The 15,843-nt window shown below is 43.4% G+C and overlaps 1 protein-coding gene across 4 annotated transcripts in view; it reads right to left on the reverse strand.

The window, feature by feature from the left end:
- Positions 1-208: 208 nt before the first annotated feature.
- Positions 209-15,843, reverse strand: part of PFKFB2 (6-phosphofructo-2-kinase/fructose-2,6-biphosphatase 2) — a 47,570-nt gene continuing 31,935 nt past the window's right edge. For 2 of the 4 annotated variants that reach the window (XM_025392769.1, XM_025392776.1), the window contains exons 9-15: positions 13,528-13,735; positions 12,927-13,073; positions 11,668-11,772; positions 10,795-10,924; positions 9,955-10,017; positions 9,627-9,691; positions 3,412-8,999 (exon numbers count right to left, since the gene is read on the reverse strand). In XM_025392769.1, coding sequence (XP_025248554.1) covers positions 8,832-8,999; positions 9,627-9,691; positions 9,955-10,017; positions 10,795-10,924; positions 11,668-11,772; positions 12,927-13,073; positions 13,528-13,735 — 886 coding nt within the window. In that variant the 3' untranslated portion in view covers positions 3,412-8,831. Of the gene's footprint in view, positions 2,265-3,411; positions 9,000-9,626; positions 9,692-9,954; positions 10,018-10,794; positions 10,925-11,667; positions 11,773-12,926; positions 13,074-13,527; positions 13,736-15,843 lie in introns of those variants that run through there. The other 2 variants (XM_025392783.1, XM_025392789.1) reach the window with 2 other exon arrangements.

Consider the following 15,843-nt stretch of genomic DNA (forward strand, 5'->3'; position numbering starts at 1 on the left):
GTCACAATCTTACTGATATCATTTTGAAATGCTGGTGGAACTTGAACTGGTTAAAATTACTAGTTGGAAATATACATACAATCTAATAATTTGAAAATCATTTTAAGCTAGTTTCAAACACATTTTGGACAATGTTAGTATTTTGCATACATATAATGTACCAAATGTTATCTTTTTGTGTGTTATCTTAAAAATTGCATTTTTAATTAAAAATAATTTTATTGTATTTTCTAATTACAAAAGCAATGCATATTAGTTGCATTTTTAGCATGATTTTATTAATCCAGGAGATAAACATTTCTCCAGAGAAATGCATCTCTTGGTTTACACTTATAATAAAAATCAATGAGAAACAAAGTATTCCAAAAAATCGACTGTCCCTTAACATCATTATTTTCCTTTTACAGAAGACAGATATCTACATTCTGGAAAATTAAAATTAACTTAAGCTAATATGACATTAGACTTAAAAGGTCTACCTATCTAAATTTCTACAAAAAAAAAAAAAACCTGACAACACAAACTATATTACATTCTGATTAAATACATGCAAACAGTGACATGAAAACTCAAAAATGCCTTACATGGATAGAATAAATAACTAAATATAAACATTGTTTGATCGTCAAAAGACAGTTTTTGATGCAGAGAGAAATCCATATCACAACAAAATCATTACAGTACAGCATGTGGTAGGCAGCCAGATGAAAATCATCTGCTACAGGGTAAGAAGCCTTCCTGAAGGCAGCTTTGTGCATAGAAAAGAAGCTCCTAGTTGCTGGATGCTGAACCGCCTGCAGCCCAGCTCATCACATCTTAGGTAACAGAGTTCTGTATCATCCACAGTATAAAAGAACCATTTGAGAAAAGCTACATTTCGTTACTTTTCTTGCTACTCACCCTTTTGCCCAGCAAGTGAGCATTTGAGTGAAAAGGAAAAAAAAAAAGAAAGAAAGAAAAGTAAAGCTAAAAACATACTATTCTTTAAAAAAATAGACTTTCCTTGCAAGATATAATATCCTGTGGGGATTCCATATGCTCTTCAGGAACAGTGACATGTCAAAATCACATTTACAGAGATATATTCATACATTTGACAATCACTAGGGAAGAGTTATCTAATTTGTCTGTAAGGGAAAGCAGATGCCTAATGCACTGAGGCGCTGGTCCATGACCCCGTCACCCTCACTTTTACATGAGAGACCAGTGACCACAATAGTGACAAGTGGCCAAGAGGCAGGTATCAGGAGACTACTGCCCTCCAAGTCACAGCCACAGCTCTCTCAAGGACTGCATCAGGGTGACAGAGCCCACAGAGGGGCAGGTCTCCTTCCACCTGTTCTGAAGCCAAAACACTCCCTGATCGGGCTGATTTTCAAGGAGCTTTCTTGACTTACTCATGTGATATACATGGCACTCTACTTTTCTCTCTAGCCCACGTTCCCAACCACCTGGGAGAACCACATCAGCCTCATCTTGATGCATAAGAGGCACATGCATCAAGTTGAAAATGCAGTAGCTACAAAAGGAAACTTAGAAGATGGGTACCCATTTCGGGGAGTCTTGCAGTCAGGTCCTGTCCTGAAGGGCCTGGAACAAGAAAAAGTTCTCTAAATGAAAAGGTTGCTACTGACACTGTTCTTCTATCACTGCAGAAGATGTTTTAGGGACTGAATTTCTCAGAAGACTCTCCATTCACCTGATTTGTCTCTTGCTTCCAATGTGGCAAATGGTACCTGCTAGTATATGTATATTAGACTTTAGCCTGCTCGCCTGGAACAGATGCAGAGACCAGCTCTTACCTTCTCACTTGAAAAGTACATCTGAAGAAGTGCATTTGCACTTTGGGCAAAAAAGAGCCAGCAAAGGATGCAGACAGTCACAGCTAGGATTTTAAATGCCTATACAGAATGAGATTGACCGACTTGGACCAAACCCAGCAAAGAGATGACAAAAAGTCATTGGTTCAGGTTGCTAAATGTTTTGAGGCACAGGAAAGTTAAATTTTTCAGTGTAACTGATATTCCCATTAGGCAGGAGGGGAGGAAATGTGGTGGCGTTTCTCCAGGCCTCGTTTTGGTGGCCCCCAAAGTCCAGTTCCCACTTAACTTCCTGTTCTAGCCTCTGTGGAGCTGACATCCCAAGCTTTTCAGTAGATCCCAGTCCTTTGGAGAGGTGTGGCCTGAACATCCACATCATTAGCAAGGAAACATGGGGGATGCTGCGGAGGGGCGTCTGCGCACAGCCAGCGTGGTCTCTGCTGCCTACAAGCCAGAGAGGAAGAGACACAAAGCTATTACACCACCACCAAGCAGCGAACATAAAAGTAGAGCAGAATCTTTCCCCTACCTTCCCTCCTCCCTCAACCTCCTCATTCCCACATCCATACACATGCATGAATACACTGGCGTGCCTACACACACACCTTGACTCTGGGGAGTCAGGCAAACTCGAATGGCGTAGTCATGGGCTTCTTTCCCTGAGGAGCTGACCTCGTGACCATATTGGACCAGGCACTCCTTTCAGACCTGGACCATAAGCTACATATCCAAGATATGAAGCAGAAGCAGTCAGGATCCCTCTGGTAGAAGGAGATCGTGTAGGCTATGTCAGCCAAAACACCATGCCAATAAAGTGACACTGTAATCAGGGGCTACTTGGCTTCTGAGGAGGGTCCCTACTGTTGTAGTTATACGAGTCCATTCTGAAATCAGTCATTAGAGCAGATCAACTTCTTCCCAGTAACTGGCATCTAACATTTTACCTTGTGGGAAATTTTTCCCCTAGCATGGTGCTTCTCAAATGTTAAATGTGCATATGAATCACCTGGTGGTCCTGGTAAAACAAGGATTCTGACTCAGGAGGTCTGGGATGCGGCCTGGGATTCTGCATTTCTAATGAGCTTCTGGTCTTTAAAGTAACAAGGAATAAGGCATGAGAAGGGTAAAACAATCCCATCTGTATTTCCTGTCTCAAAAGAAATTAAGTGCTGTTTTATACCCGTGACCATAATCTCTTTAGAAATGGGCAAATCACATTTTAGGAGGAACAGTCTACTAAGTGCTAAAAAATCTCCAAAAGTCTTCTTTATAATAAATAACATGAGTTACATATTGCTAATGGGAATTACTGCATAGTGCAGTGAAATGTAATTGTTTCTTAATTCTTGCATAAGTGCCAACAGGTACACATAACTATTGAAGTTCATGTGCTTTCCATAATGTTCTTCCTGTCTTCCCCAGAAGGTGGCAGAAGAGAGCCATGGATACACCATGATCGTCAATTACAGTGAGAACTCGTGGCTTGTCTTGAATCTGAATCCTTGTGCAGCATGAGGCAAAGTTTTAGGGGTGGGGAAGGGATGGGAAACACAACTGAAAATACTAAACAAAAAACCCAGAAGCCTTCTGATAGGTTCAAGTTACTCAACAATTTTATTTACCCATTCTACACACACACACACACAAAAACACATTTCAAATACAGTTATGCACACTTTAAATGGATCTGAGTGGCATACTTTGTTATCAGTGTCACCCAATTAAATCAGAATGTTGCTAAAGACTTATGTTCCTACTTTCAATAGAGCAGTGCCTAGGAAATCTGCAGTAGAACTCTATTCCTAGGCTTCCCAATCTGACCCATTCCCATTCAACCCAGAGATGCTCAGCCCCACATAGCAAAAGCATCACCATACCAGCGTAAGTTGATCTTCTTGTTACGTCAACATAATATAAAATGTACATAAGCAATTCAGATACAAAAACATTGCATAGGTAAACATTGGTCACAGATATCCAGTGAAAGGCTTACTGGAAATAATACTTTTGCCAACCCTTAAAATCAATTTTTAAATGCCAAATTTTCTGCTCATTTTTACTTACTAGATTAAGTGTTAAAGCCAAATGCATGGCTGACTAAAAATAGCAGCCCTATCCAATGGAATACAACATTCCAGAACAGGGTAAGCTGGCGACACAGAAGCTTCAGAAACGAACAGCGGAACTGAAGTTCTGCCCTAAAGCAGGGGACTGGATGAGATGACTTCAAGTAAAGGTAACAACTCCAGGCTCTAAACAGGCATTCCCTTAGCTGAGTTCACAAAATACCATAAAAGTGATGTATAACCTTTATCTTTTACAAAATGATGAGAATTTGGCCACTACTGTATAAGAAATGTCTATTTAAAATCATAGTGTACAGAACTCCCCTATAAAGAAAACATGTGGAGGGCTTAATTCCTTTCTTTGTTAGACACATTTAATAGAGAATTACCATAATGTACATACACTTCAGTGGGTACAATCAGAAAGCAGGCAGACTGTGAGCTTACAGACCCTATAACGTTAGTCAGGCAACACCCAGATTTTACTAGTCTATCAGTCAGCTCACGGACACTACTAGAGTCTGTCAGTCAGTCAACACATAGACATTACTAGAGTCTGTCAGTCAGTCAACACATAGACACCACTAGAGTCTGCAGTGACAAACAGATCCTACTAGAGTCAGTCAGTACACAGATCCTACTAGTCTATCAGTTGGTCAACATATAGACACTACCAGAGTCTGTCAGTCAGCACACAGACACTGAAGTCAGTCAGCACAGAGATCCAACTAGAGACAGTCTCCTGGACAGTATGGGTCTAAATTAAATCCCTGGACACACTTCTGATATCTGTGTCACCTTCAGGGAAAGTCAATTCTACCCCACCAGTGTTGCAACCTGACTCAGTTGTTATATATTTTCAATAAGTCAAAATACATACTAGCAAAGCTGGGTAAATCTGTCAAATTTCTTGACAATGAACACAACGTGGCTTACAGGCTTGGCAAAGACAATGGAATGTGCATAAGATTACATAACCCAGATACAATTCTTCTGATTACTGGATACTTTTTCCCTTGCCCATTGGCCACTCCAACCACCAATGAGTTTCTGTCAATTAAGATCTCCTGCTCACAAAAAAAAGAAAAAAAAAAGTAACATAGATGAATTTATTTCCAAACAGCTATATCATATGTTTCTTCAAAATGCCAGTGTCTCTGAAGACCAAATGTGGGTTGCAAAGAGGATTACCCAGATCCTCATATGGAATACTCACCCATTCAGTCTAGGGGTACAAATATATTGTGTCCTTAACTCCAACTTCTTCGGAAACAAACAAACAATAACAACAACAATAGAACACCAGAGGCAAAGATATAGGGCAGATCCCTAGTACCATGCAAGTTTCTAGAAGCTTGTCTTATTCTACTTTACAACTCAATGTAAAATCATCCCTTTACCAAAACACAACAACAATACAGATAAGAGCTAAATTCCAATTTAGGGATTAGGAGATAAGAAGAGAAGCAGGCTCTCTAAATCTGCTTTAGAATTCTCTTTCAAATCTGTCATAGACTTGAAGCAAGAATAAGAAAACAGAATAACTTCCCTTTCCCCACTTTAGACAAGTAAATTTAAAAAAAAATTTTTTTAGAGGTGAGGTCTCACTATTTTGCCCAGGCTGGTCTCAAGTGATCCTCTGGCCTCAGCCTCCCAAGTATCTGGGATTACAGGTATAAGCCACAGCAAATGGCTTCTTCCAGTAGATTAAATGCTAATGTCTTTACCTATTTCTCACAAAACAAAACTTACAGCTTCAGCAGAGAGTACTTTAAGTCCATTTTTATTTTGTAGGACTTGTGACAGACATAACCATAGTAATGTATACAGACTACCAATATGCATTCAAGTAAGAAAACCAGGAGAGAAAAGATGAGAAGTAGAGATGAAGCTTCTCTAAAATTTGGAGTAAGAGCTCTTTTCCATTCTACATTCTCCTGGCTTCTTCCTGCTGGACTTTTCTGAAGGGATCTTGCTTTAGAAACTAAAGGATGCTGAAGCCCTTGCTTTTCAAATTCCAATTTCTCATGTCCTGTCAGGATAAGACCACCTCAGCTCCTCTTCTGGAGAAAGCAAACTAGCACGGGGGAGAGTGGGGAAATAGCGGCAGGCTGAGAGCCACAGTGAACATCCCATGACCTGTCTCTAACGCTGGGGTTAATGACAGATTAACACAATGCTAGCTTGTTAGAGAAGTCCCCTCTTGCTAGGAGTAGGTACAGTGTTAATCCAAAGTCTGTGGAAAAGTGCTCCCTCCTCTCATTCACTAGCTCTGAATTACTCTCACCTCACAGTAGAAGAAAGGCTGAATGCCCATTTGGGCTACAGATGCCAGCATCCAAGCGAATGTAGACAATGCAATCTTGTAAAAGTGCCAAACATGCCTCCCCAACCATATCTCATTCTCACGTTGGTGGTGGTGGGGGCATCCCCATCCCCTAATCCTTGTAGTCTCATAGCCATAGGACAACAGGAAAGTCAGGAGAAGCGATGTGATGGTGAACACTTCTAGACTCAGAGTGTTGCTGTAATGTAAATGTCCACTTGTTATAAATTACGTGTCCTGTCTCTTAAAATAACCTTCCTCTGGGCAAGGACCTTTTCTTCTACTTCTATGTATCTTTCCCCTATCCCTGCCCGCACGGGCCCAAAGCTCCACAAAGACACTAAGTACACGTTATATAACCACTAAACAAGAATAGCAGGTTACTTAACATATTGGACACAATTTTGAGAAGAATCTACGTAAGCAGCCTTTAGAAGCTGGCTGTGGTATCCCACTTGGGACACATGAGTAAAGGACTCGGGGTCAGGAGTCAGTTGCCAGTGAAGACAACCTTTATCATCCTGCAGGGTCTGTACCTCTCCCCAGGGTGCTTAAAATCCAGAGGCAATTATTTAATTCAGTGATTTGTTCCACATCACTCAGCAATGTAAAGGGTTAAAGATGGGACTAGAACCTAGAATAACCCTCAAACACAGCAGCCTGCCTTCCAGGGGGTTATATCATTTAACATTATGATCTGCTCAAACATCAAACCCAAAGAACTGTCCTCTCAGGATGATGAGGAATTCAGAATTCCTAGGCTGACACTTTTGTCTGAGGAACTATTATCCCAGTATTTTTCCACCTAACTTTCTAAGGTGGAGTTCTTAACCCGGGCTATGAATCAGAATCATCCGGGAAGCTACTTAAATACATGCAAGTCCAGACCCAGACCCCAGAGATTCTGAGTCAGTATTAAGCATAAGGTAGACACAGACATGTTTATGATTCAACAGTTCTAAAGGAGATTCTAAGGAAAACTCCTGGATGAGAACGACAGCAAAAAGTCTTCCATTACCAAATGAAAATACCCTTGGAAAACAGCTAACTTCTTCCCACTGGCTACCTCTAAAAGACAAGCTGATAACTTTAAGGTGGGGAGTCACCTATCTCTTTTTAAAATCCCATAAGAACCCTAAACTTGCCTCTCAAAAAAACATACATATATTTGTATATTTTGCAGGCAAAATTGGGAAAGAGGATAAGCCATCAAGGTCATCAAGGGGCTAAGAATTTCTTGTCTGAAGATTTTATGTTTAACCCTACAAAGAAAATGAAATGACAGAAATGAATAGGGAAATACAAACAGTTAAGAGCTACATCCCACAGGGTTCCAAGGACTTCTCTGGACATCAAGATGAGATAGTTTCTCCTTATGAACAAAAGAATACTCCAATGAGAGAGATTAAATTCATCATCAAGCTTTTCCACATTTGGGGGAAAAAAATGCTCATGTAAAAACTATTGTGTTTTGATGTTTATTTCTTCTAAAGGAGAGTGTGCTGAAAGTATTCAAAAATAAGCAGTTTTAGTGAACTCTTCTCTGCCTCTTGCCTTGAGCAATTCAAACATCAGTGGTGACTCCTGAATCTAACTGCCCTTCTAAACAGCCCCAGAGGATACTGGATTGGCAGGAAAAGTTGCTGTGATTGGCAAAGAACCTGGGAGCCATGGGAGAAAAGATATGACTACTCACCAAGAGTCCTGTAAGAGCTAGAGCCCACCCTACTCTCCTAAACCCCACTCTGCGGACCTCAAAAGACCCAGGCCTGACTAAGTTAAAAATAAAAACCAAGACATTTCCCACATGCTCAGAGCCAGATTCCCCCAGGGCAACCAAGACTTAGGACTGTTTCTCATGAAAGGAGGCAAGAACTCTCACCCTATGTCCACTTGCAAGCTCCAGAATATTCTGTGGATGTTCTGTAGCCTAGGCTGGCCCTTGCAGGACCTAGCTGGAGAGAAAGAGAGAAAGGAAAGGAAAGACTCCTCCAGTCCAGATCCATTTAGACCCACTGCAGAAAGCATCAACTGGGCCAGACTTGTCTCTTGCCGATCACCCCGTCCTTCCTAGACAGACACCACAATGTCATGCATTACACTGGACAATCCAGAGGGGACATGAAAGTGGGGAAAGAAAGCAGTCAAGTAAGGACTGTGAGGAAAACACACAATGAAGAGACGAAAGTGAAGGAAAAATAGACTTTTGTCCCCGCACTGCTCACCCGCCCTCCATCCCCCAACACTTCACCAACACGAGGACATTAGTGAAGTAAGACACCAGAGAACAGAGAGAAGAACCAAGAGCGTGGGGCATGCTCAGCCCCAAGGGGGCCTTTTTCCTCCTCCTCCAGACCATCCCATCTGATAATCTGTCCTAAAAGACTCGATTTGCTAACTTGCCCCTGGGTGGAAAGATGTTTCAAACTGGAGAACAGCTAAAGTTGTCCTATAAACACGTAACCTCATGTTCTGTGTTAAGATTCATGGTGAAGTGTCAGGGGTGGGGGTGGAGGGAGGAAGTTAAATGACTCCTTGGTGATTAGTGGCAAAGGCAGGAGGCCAGGGCTGGAGGGAAACACACGGTTACACCACCGGAATGCTGACTTGGGTCTTCGGCTAGTCGGCCCCTTCTTGCAAGTCCTGGGCACGGAGAGGGCTGAGGGGCTTGAGGGGCCGGCTCCCAACACTGTAATTTCTTGGACGCCTTATTGTATTCGAACTGGACAGAGGTGTAAAGCTGTTCCTTCTCATCCTTACAGGGGTTTGGTTCTTGGGAAAGTTGTTCTGATTAGAAATGGAGGGACACCACACAAATGAAAGCCAAGCCAAAAGCTCACTCATACAGTTAATAATGCGCTTGTAACCACAACAGCTTCCCTCACTCCTGCTCCTCTGCACACAGGCTCCCTCATAGGCACGGGCCATGGTCTGGCCTCCTAGCATCAGGGAGCTAAAAGGGAGAAGCTTCTTGAGCATAACATTCTAAAGCAGGAAAAAGACCCAAAGAAAGGAAGGGGCTTATTGAAGACCACACAGATTACCAGGGACCGACTTAGGAACGAACCTACACCTCCTGACCCTCACCTTATAGGCTCCTCTGGACTCTGCTTTCCAAAGGGACACTTGGGGTTGGAGCGGGGTGGTAATTTGCATTTCACTTCAGCCAAACACTTTCCATATTTAATTGAATTTCCAGGAGCCAGCATTCAAGGTTAAGACTCATGAAAGGGGTACTAATTTTAAAAAATAATAATTCCAACATCACTTTCAGACGTAGCGAACTATGTTGGAAGTAAGTTCTGAATCTGTTTCCCTTTTGTACATAAAAGAAACCCCAGACTCTTGATGCCAAAGCTTCAAAGACTCAAGGTGGCAGGGAAACTGGCATGGTCATTGTGGGAAAATACTTACAGTTGGCTTGTCACGGTGCGTGTTCACAGCCTCCACGTTAAGTTTAATTGTTTCCACTTTGCACCCTGAGAAAACAAAGGAAAGAGAGGACTTAAGGAAAAAGGTTCAATGGAAAATTCCTTAGTTTCATTATGGGAAAGTATACCACAAAGGAATGTATGCATTTTGCAATACACATAGTCATGCATACATCCCTTTCAAAACAGAAGGCACTGATGGAGCTTCCCTGGTGTATAGGGATAATGAAGCTGAACTCTAGACAAACCTTAGAGAAAATTCTGACCTTCCTCAATTCCCAGCTCCCGCCAGCCCCTTTGCGCATAGTTACCGTAGGCCACAGGAGTAAGTTTGAAGATGGTATGGAGAGGGCATCTCAAGTATGGTAGCTCATCTGAAAACAGAAAGACCAGGTGAGGGAAGTCTCTTAGTATTATGGAGTAAGGTCAAGTTAGTGGAAGAGATAATCTACAGAGCTCATGAGTTTCCCTTACTCTGACCACCTCTTAGAGTTGTACAACTCCTCCCTTAAACTCCAGACCACAAAGCCACCCAACCTTCTGAGTGGCTAAGGAAGGAAATAAGGCCATCTTAGATCCTTCCATGCAGGCAAAACAGGAAGAAGTACTGTAGCCAGAGAGCCCAATGGAAGGGGTTCACCTGCGTACAGCAAAGGCCCGTAATACCTGGCCACAACAGCTTCCCAGCAGCTCAGGATGCTGAGCTCAGCCTCCACAATGCAGGCTTCCCAAGAGCTCTGGAAGATTGGGAAGGGAAGTATGGAAGAAGGCGGCGGCACCTTCTTACTTCCCTTACCCAGAAACAACTGCTGCTTCTAAGATACCACCCTCCTAGTAAGCAGCGTGGCAGGCTGGGGATATTCAACCACTGTCCTGATGCTGCCAGGAGTGTCAGCGTGACACTGGCCTTTGAGCCAGGCAGGATCAAGGAGCACCAGTAGCAGCCACTCTCCATTGGAAGCTCTTGTAGCAGCAGGGCGAACTCAGCAAGTCATTGACCTAGTGGCTGCTGGGAGCCCCACACTGCTGTCTGGAGAAAGTACTCTAATTTGAGTGGAGACAGGGAGGTCTGTTTCCTAGGAATCCTGGTGCCACTGCAAGTCCAGCCCTCTCCCCCTGGATGTGTCTCCCAGCCCCTCCCTCAAAGGCACCTGCGCCCTTATCCAAGAAGTAGGCCAGGAGGCAGCGCATGACAGCCTGGTGGGAGATGACGAGGACATTGCCCTGACGTTCCAGCTCCATGATGACAGGCTCCAGCCGCTGTACCAGGTCCTGGTATGACTGTGGAGGGAAATGGGGCAGGCTGGCAGAAGCCCAGGTGCAAGTTGGCAGCCAAGTCAGTGGCTGGACCTTGGAGACTAAAGGCCACTTCTTCCTCCTCAGCTGGCTTTCCTCCTGGAAGCTCAGTGAGTTCATATCACCTGCCCCCAGCCCTGGTGTCTCTTGAGAAAACTCAGATCTTTCAAGAGCAATATTTAGACCAAGAAAACTACAGGTTAAGAAAAGGAAGTGTGAGTTCAACCTGTGTGTATGTGCTTTTTCTTCCCACAGATTCATTCAGGCACTGAGACAACAAAAGATTCCTAGGGGTTTCCTGTACCTCCACCACTCAGTTTTATTTACTTTTGCCTCACACATCCCTAGAGTATGGAAGCCACTTAGACAAGGAAATAGCCTAAAACACTCAAGACGAGAGAGAAATAATTCCTATCCCATATATTTACTTGGAGACTCCACTTATGTGGGGGTGGGATTGAGAGTACAAGGAAAAAAAGAAATAAAAATGATTGTGTTGATTCTAAAACATATTGAACACAGAGGATGCCTTGTCACCCTTATCTCTGGGAATCTTAACAATTAATGAGGCATTTGATTGTCTAAGCTAAATGAAACCAAAATGACCCAAGGGAAGGAAGATAAATGATGCCTAGAACCTCCAAATCACATTCAATCCTTCCTCCAAATTAAAGCTAAACCTTCAGCAAGGGGCTAGGCAGTCACTTTACATGATAAAGGTGTCTTACCTCCCCACCAGGATATCGATACAGATACTTCTCTTGATCTCGAAGTGCAAACTCTTCTGGGTACCGCTTCTCAATCTCGGCATAGGTCATCTCTTCACACACGCCCTGCAAAAAGCCACTTGAAGCTGGCTTGAGGAGATAGACTGTCCCACACCAGCCTCATCCCAAATAAGGAAGATGACACCAAAGAATGCTAGTTTCTTAGTGCGCGCCAGGCACTGTGCTGGATCCTTTCATGTATTGTGGCCACCTGTGACCAGAGTGTCACAGAGTGTCGCAGAGTGTCACAGAGTGTCTGTGACTCACCGGGTGAGGAACACTGCAGGGAGGAGGCAACTTCTCCAGCTCAAGCTACCATGTTCTCCTACTACTAGGGGGGGAACTTACAGGTCAAGAAAGTCAAGAGGCTAAAAGGAACAAGAAGCAGAGAAGGAGGGAAACTGAAGGGACTGGAGACTTTGCAGGAAAAATAAAAGGGTAGAAGGAAGGAAAGAAAAAGAAATGTCGGCCAGGCGCGGTGGCACACACCTATAATCCCAACCCTTTGGGAGGCCGAGGCGGGTGGATCACAAGGTCAAGAGCTCAAGACCAGCCTGACCAAGATAGTGAAACTCCATTTGTACTAAAAATATAAAAATTAACGAGGCGTGGTGGTGGGTGTCTATAATCCCAGCTACTAGGGAGGCTGAGGCAGAGAATTGCTTGAACCTGGGAGGCAGAGGTTGCAGTGAGCCAAGATTGCACCAGGGCACTCCAGCCTGGGCCACAGAGCAAGATTCCGTCTCACAAAATAAATAAATAAAGTAAAAAGAAAAAGAAATGTCCACTTTTGTGCTCAAGAAGAGAGAAAGCCAAGAGAAATTTTGGGAAAAACTTTTCTGAATAGCTGACCAAATTATCTAAGCAGAAAGTAAAGAAGTAGGTTGTTAGCTATTTCTTTTTCCCAGGAGGCAAATATACAAAGGAACAAAATGAGTCCTTGTTAGCCCCACTTTCCCCAGGTGCCAGAAAGGCTGGCTCAAAAATTGGTTTGGGTCCCATGATTGGCACAGGTATTGAAGCAGGCAGGAAACCCCCGACTGGGGGTGCAATTGTCCTCCCTGAGCCCCCGAACCGGCCATAGAGTCAGCTTCCTCAGAGTTTTTACTTGGTGGTTCTAGTTTCCTAGATAAAAATGTCCAAATAGTGACTTCTGAGAGTTCCTGCCTGAATATGAGACTCTTGTTGGCTTTTCTGGGCTTTCAGAGCTTCCTACTCACAGCATCAATCTCATTCAGAATCTTCCACTGCTCATAGGGCACCCCGAGAGACTCAGCAGTCTGTATGGTCCTCTTCAACTGGCTTGTCCACACTTTGAGGTCTGTTATCTCCTGTTCCGCCAGAAACTTCCTTAGAGCTTGGGCAAACTGGGGTTTAAAAATGAAAATTAAGGGTAAAAAGAAAACACACACACACACACACACACACACACTCAACACACACATACACAAAGCCTGCTAACGTGGCCTGTAATGGACAATGTGCATAGCCATGGTCAAAATCCATAAGGTGCTACATAGTTAATATAAACCCAAAAGGAAATGAACTTTAACTGGAGCACCCTGTACATTGCTAAGTACACAAGTTGTGCCCAGTGAATATCTGATGGCTGAACGATCACAGCAGAAATGGCTCCAAGTTATCTACACTTCAATACAGAGCTAGACGCAGTGAGCAAGAACACCCCTTGAGCACTTGCCTGACTATGGAATCACAGCCTCCGTTCAAATGGGATTTAAGTAAGGAGATAAAAGAGATGACCTCAGCCATGCCCTTCTAACTCTAAGCCTAGAAAATCCAGTGTGCTGACTAATTACTCACCTGCTTTCCCCTCACGGAGAGGCCAGAGTCACCCCCAATCTTCCCCAAGAGATTGAACTCGCTTTCTCCATGCCGGCAAAGGTAAATGGTGCGAGGCTGGACGTGGATATTCATGAGGTAGTAGACTATCTTGCTCTGGATGTAGTCCTGGACTCTGTTGACTAAAAATCGCTGGCCCACATTTATCACCTTGATGAAAGAAAGATCCCTGGGACAGGAAAGAAAAAAAAAAATTCCCTGGGTATGAAAATCTGAGAATAAGAATCAGAGGGAAAAGGATTTCTATAGGGACTTGCAGGCTCACAGCTACTCTTCCTCCCCTCCTCTGTCACACCCACGTTTATGGAACCAAATGGTAGGAGATTAATTACTCCTTATAACCAAGATGAAGTACAATTTCCTGAACTTCTAGTCAGTTCATACCATTTCCTCAGTGCCTGTACTGTGACACGCGATGTAGATAAATATGATAAACAGAATTCAGGCTTCCCATCAGGGGCTAGACTAGGTGACCTGAAGATTTTGCTGCTAAGCCCGAAATTTGGTGAGAAAAATAGGCCCCATTTGAGGCAGTCAAGACCTGGCCAGAATATGGCATGACGAGCAATGAGGGGAAGGGAAGAGGCAGCAGAAGCACAGACAGCAATGTTTATACACTCCCTGCATCTACCTAATCATGCTTCTCTCAAAGACAGTTTCAGACATCGCTTGCTTTGAGATCAACATGAGATTGTTCTCTTTATAAAAGTCGTACGTGTGGCTGGGCACGGTGGCTCATACCTGTAATCCCAGCACTTTGGGAGGCCAAGGCAGGTGGATCAGGAGATCAGGAGTTTGAGACCAGCCTGGCCAACATGGTGAAACCCCTTCTCTACTAAAAATACAAAAATTAGTCAGGCGTGGTGGCGGGTGCCTGTAATCCCAGCTGAGATCATGCTACTGCACTCCAGCCTGGGCAACAAGAGTGAGAGACTCCATCTCAAAAAAAAAAAAAGTCGTAAGTGCTTATTTTAAATCAAAAAATCAGAAAAAATGATGGAAGCATGCAAATCACGCATCACCCTACTACCAGAGATAACATATACAAACACACACGTATATGTAGATCTTCTGTATGTTTTTCTAGGTGGGACTTTGTTCCAAATGAAGAATACTTTTATGCCATATCTAGGAGGTGGTTTTCAGCCTCCATATTAAGGGGATTCTGGGAAACCCACTTGAAGGAACTGAAAGGCTCAAAACATTAAACAGACCACTGTATTCAGTGTGCCATGCACATTAAATGTGCCATTTGCTTGGCTGCAGGTCTGTATTGTCTGAATAGAGCTGTTAACTGCCCTGAATGCATCCATGCTCTTTCACAATGCCACATTCTTGCAGATGTCCATGTGTGCACCATCTTTCTTTAACATGAACTTGGTTTTGCTATGGCTCATATACGTCATACATGACAAGTTAATCTATAGTCTATGCCATTCTGCCAACAAATGCTTTCATAGTAATGACAGCTGGCATTGATCAGACATTTCTCTGAGTCAGGCATGTTCCTGAGGGCTTTGCATGTTTTTATATACACACACACACACACACACACACACACACACAGAGAGATAAAAAATATGCAATATGTAATATATATAATATGTTATGCTATAATATGCATGATATACACACAAGCATTAATATATGTAAAATATTATATAATATATATACAGTAAACTTTTTAAAAACTGATGACACATCTCCGAAGGGTATCCTACAACACTCCTGTTCAGATAGGGAGCAGTGGTTCTCAACCACAGATGATTGTGACCCCCGGGGAACATCTGCTATGTCTGGAGACATTTTGGTTGTCACAGCTTGGAGGTGTTAACTGGCAAAGGCCAGGGAAGCCGCTAAATATCCTAAACATCCTACAATACACAGGACAGCTCCTACAATAAAGAATTACCCAGTTCAAAGTGCCAATAATACTGAGATTGAGGAAATCATGCTCTAGAGACCAGAGAGAAAAAAATTGATGATAAAAACCACTTCCGGCCAGGCGCAGTGACACATACCTGTAATCCCGGCACTTTGGGAGGCCGAGGCAGGTGGATCACTTGAGCTCAGGAGTTCAAGACTAGCCTGGCCAACATGGGGAAACTCTATCTTTACTAAAAATAAAAATAAAAAAAAGCCGGGCATGGTGGCACAGGCCTGGGGTCCCAGCTACTCGGGAGGCTGAGGTGGGAAGATCACCTGAGCCCGGGGGCAGCAGCTGCAGTGGGCCCTGATTTTGCCACTGCACTCCAGCCTGGGTAACGGAGCGAGACC

Source organism: Theropithecus gelada, chromosome 1 (genome assembly GCF_003255815.1).
Source record: "Theropithecus gelada isolate Dixy chromosome 1, Tgel_1.0, whole genome shotgun sequence".
Lineage (NCBI taxonomy): Eukaryota > Metazoa > Chordata > Mammalia > Primates > Cercopithecidae > Theropithecus > Theropithecus gelada.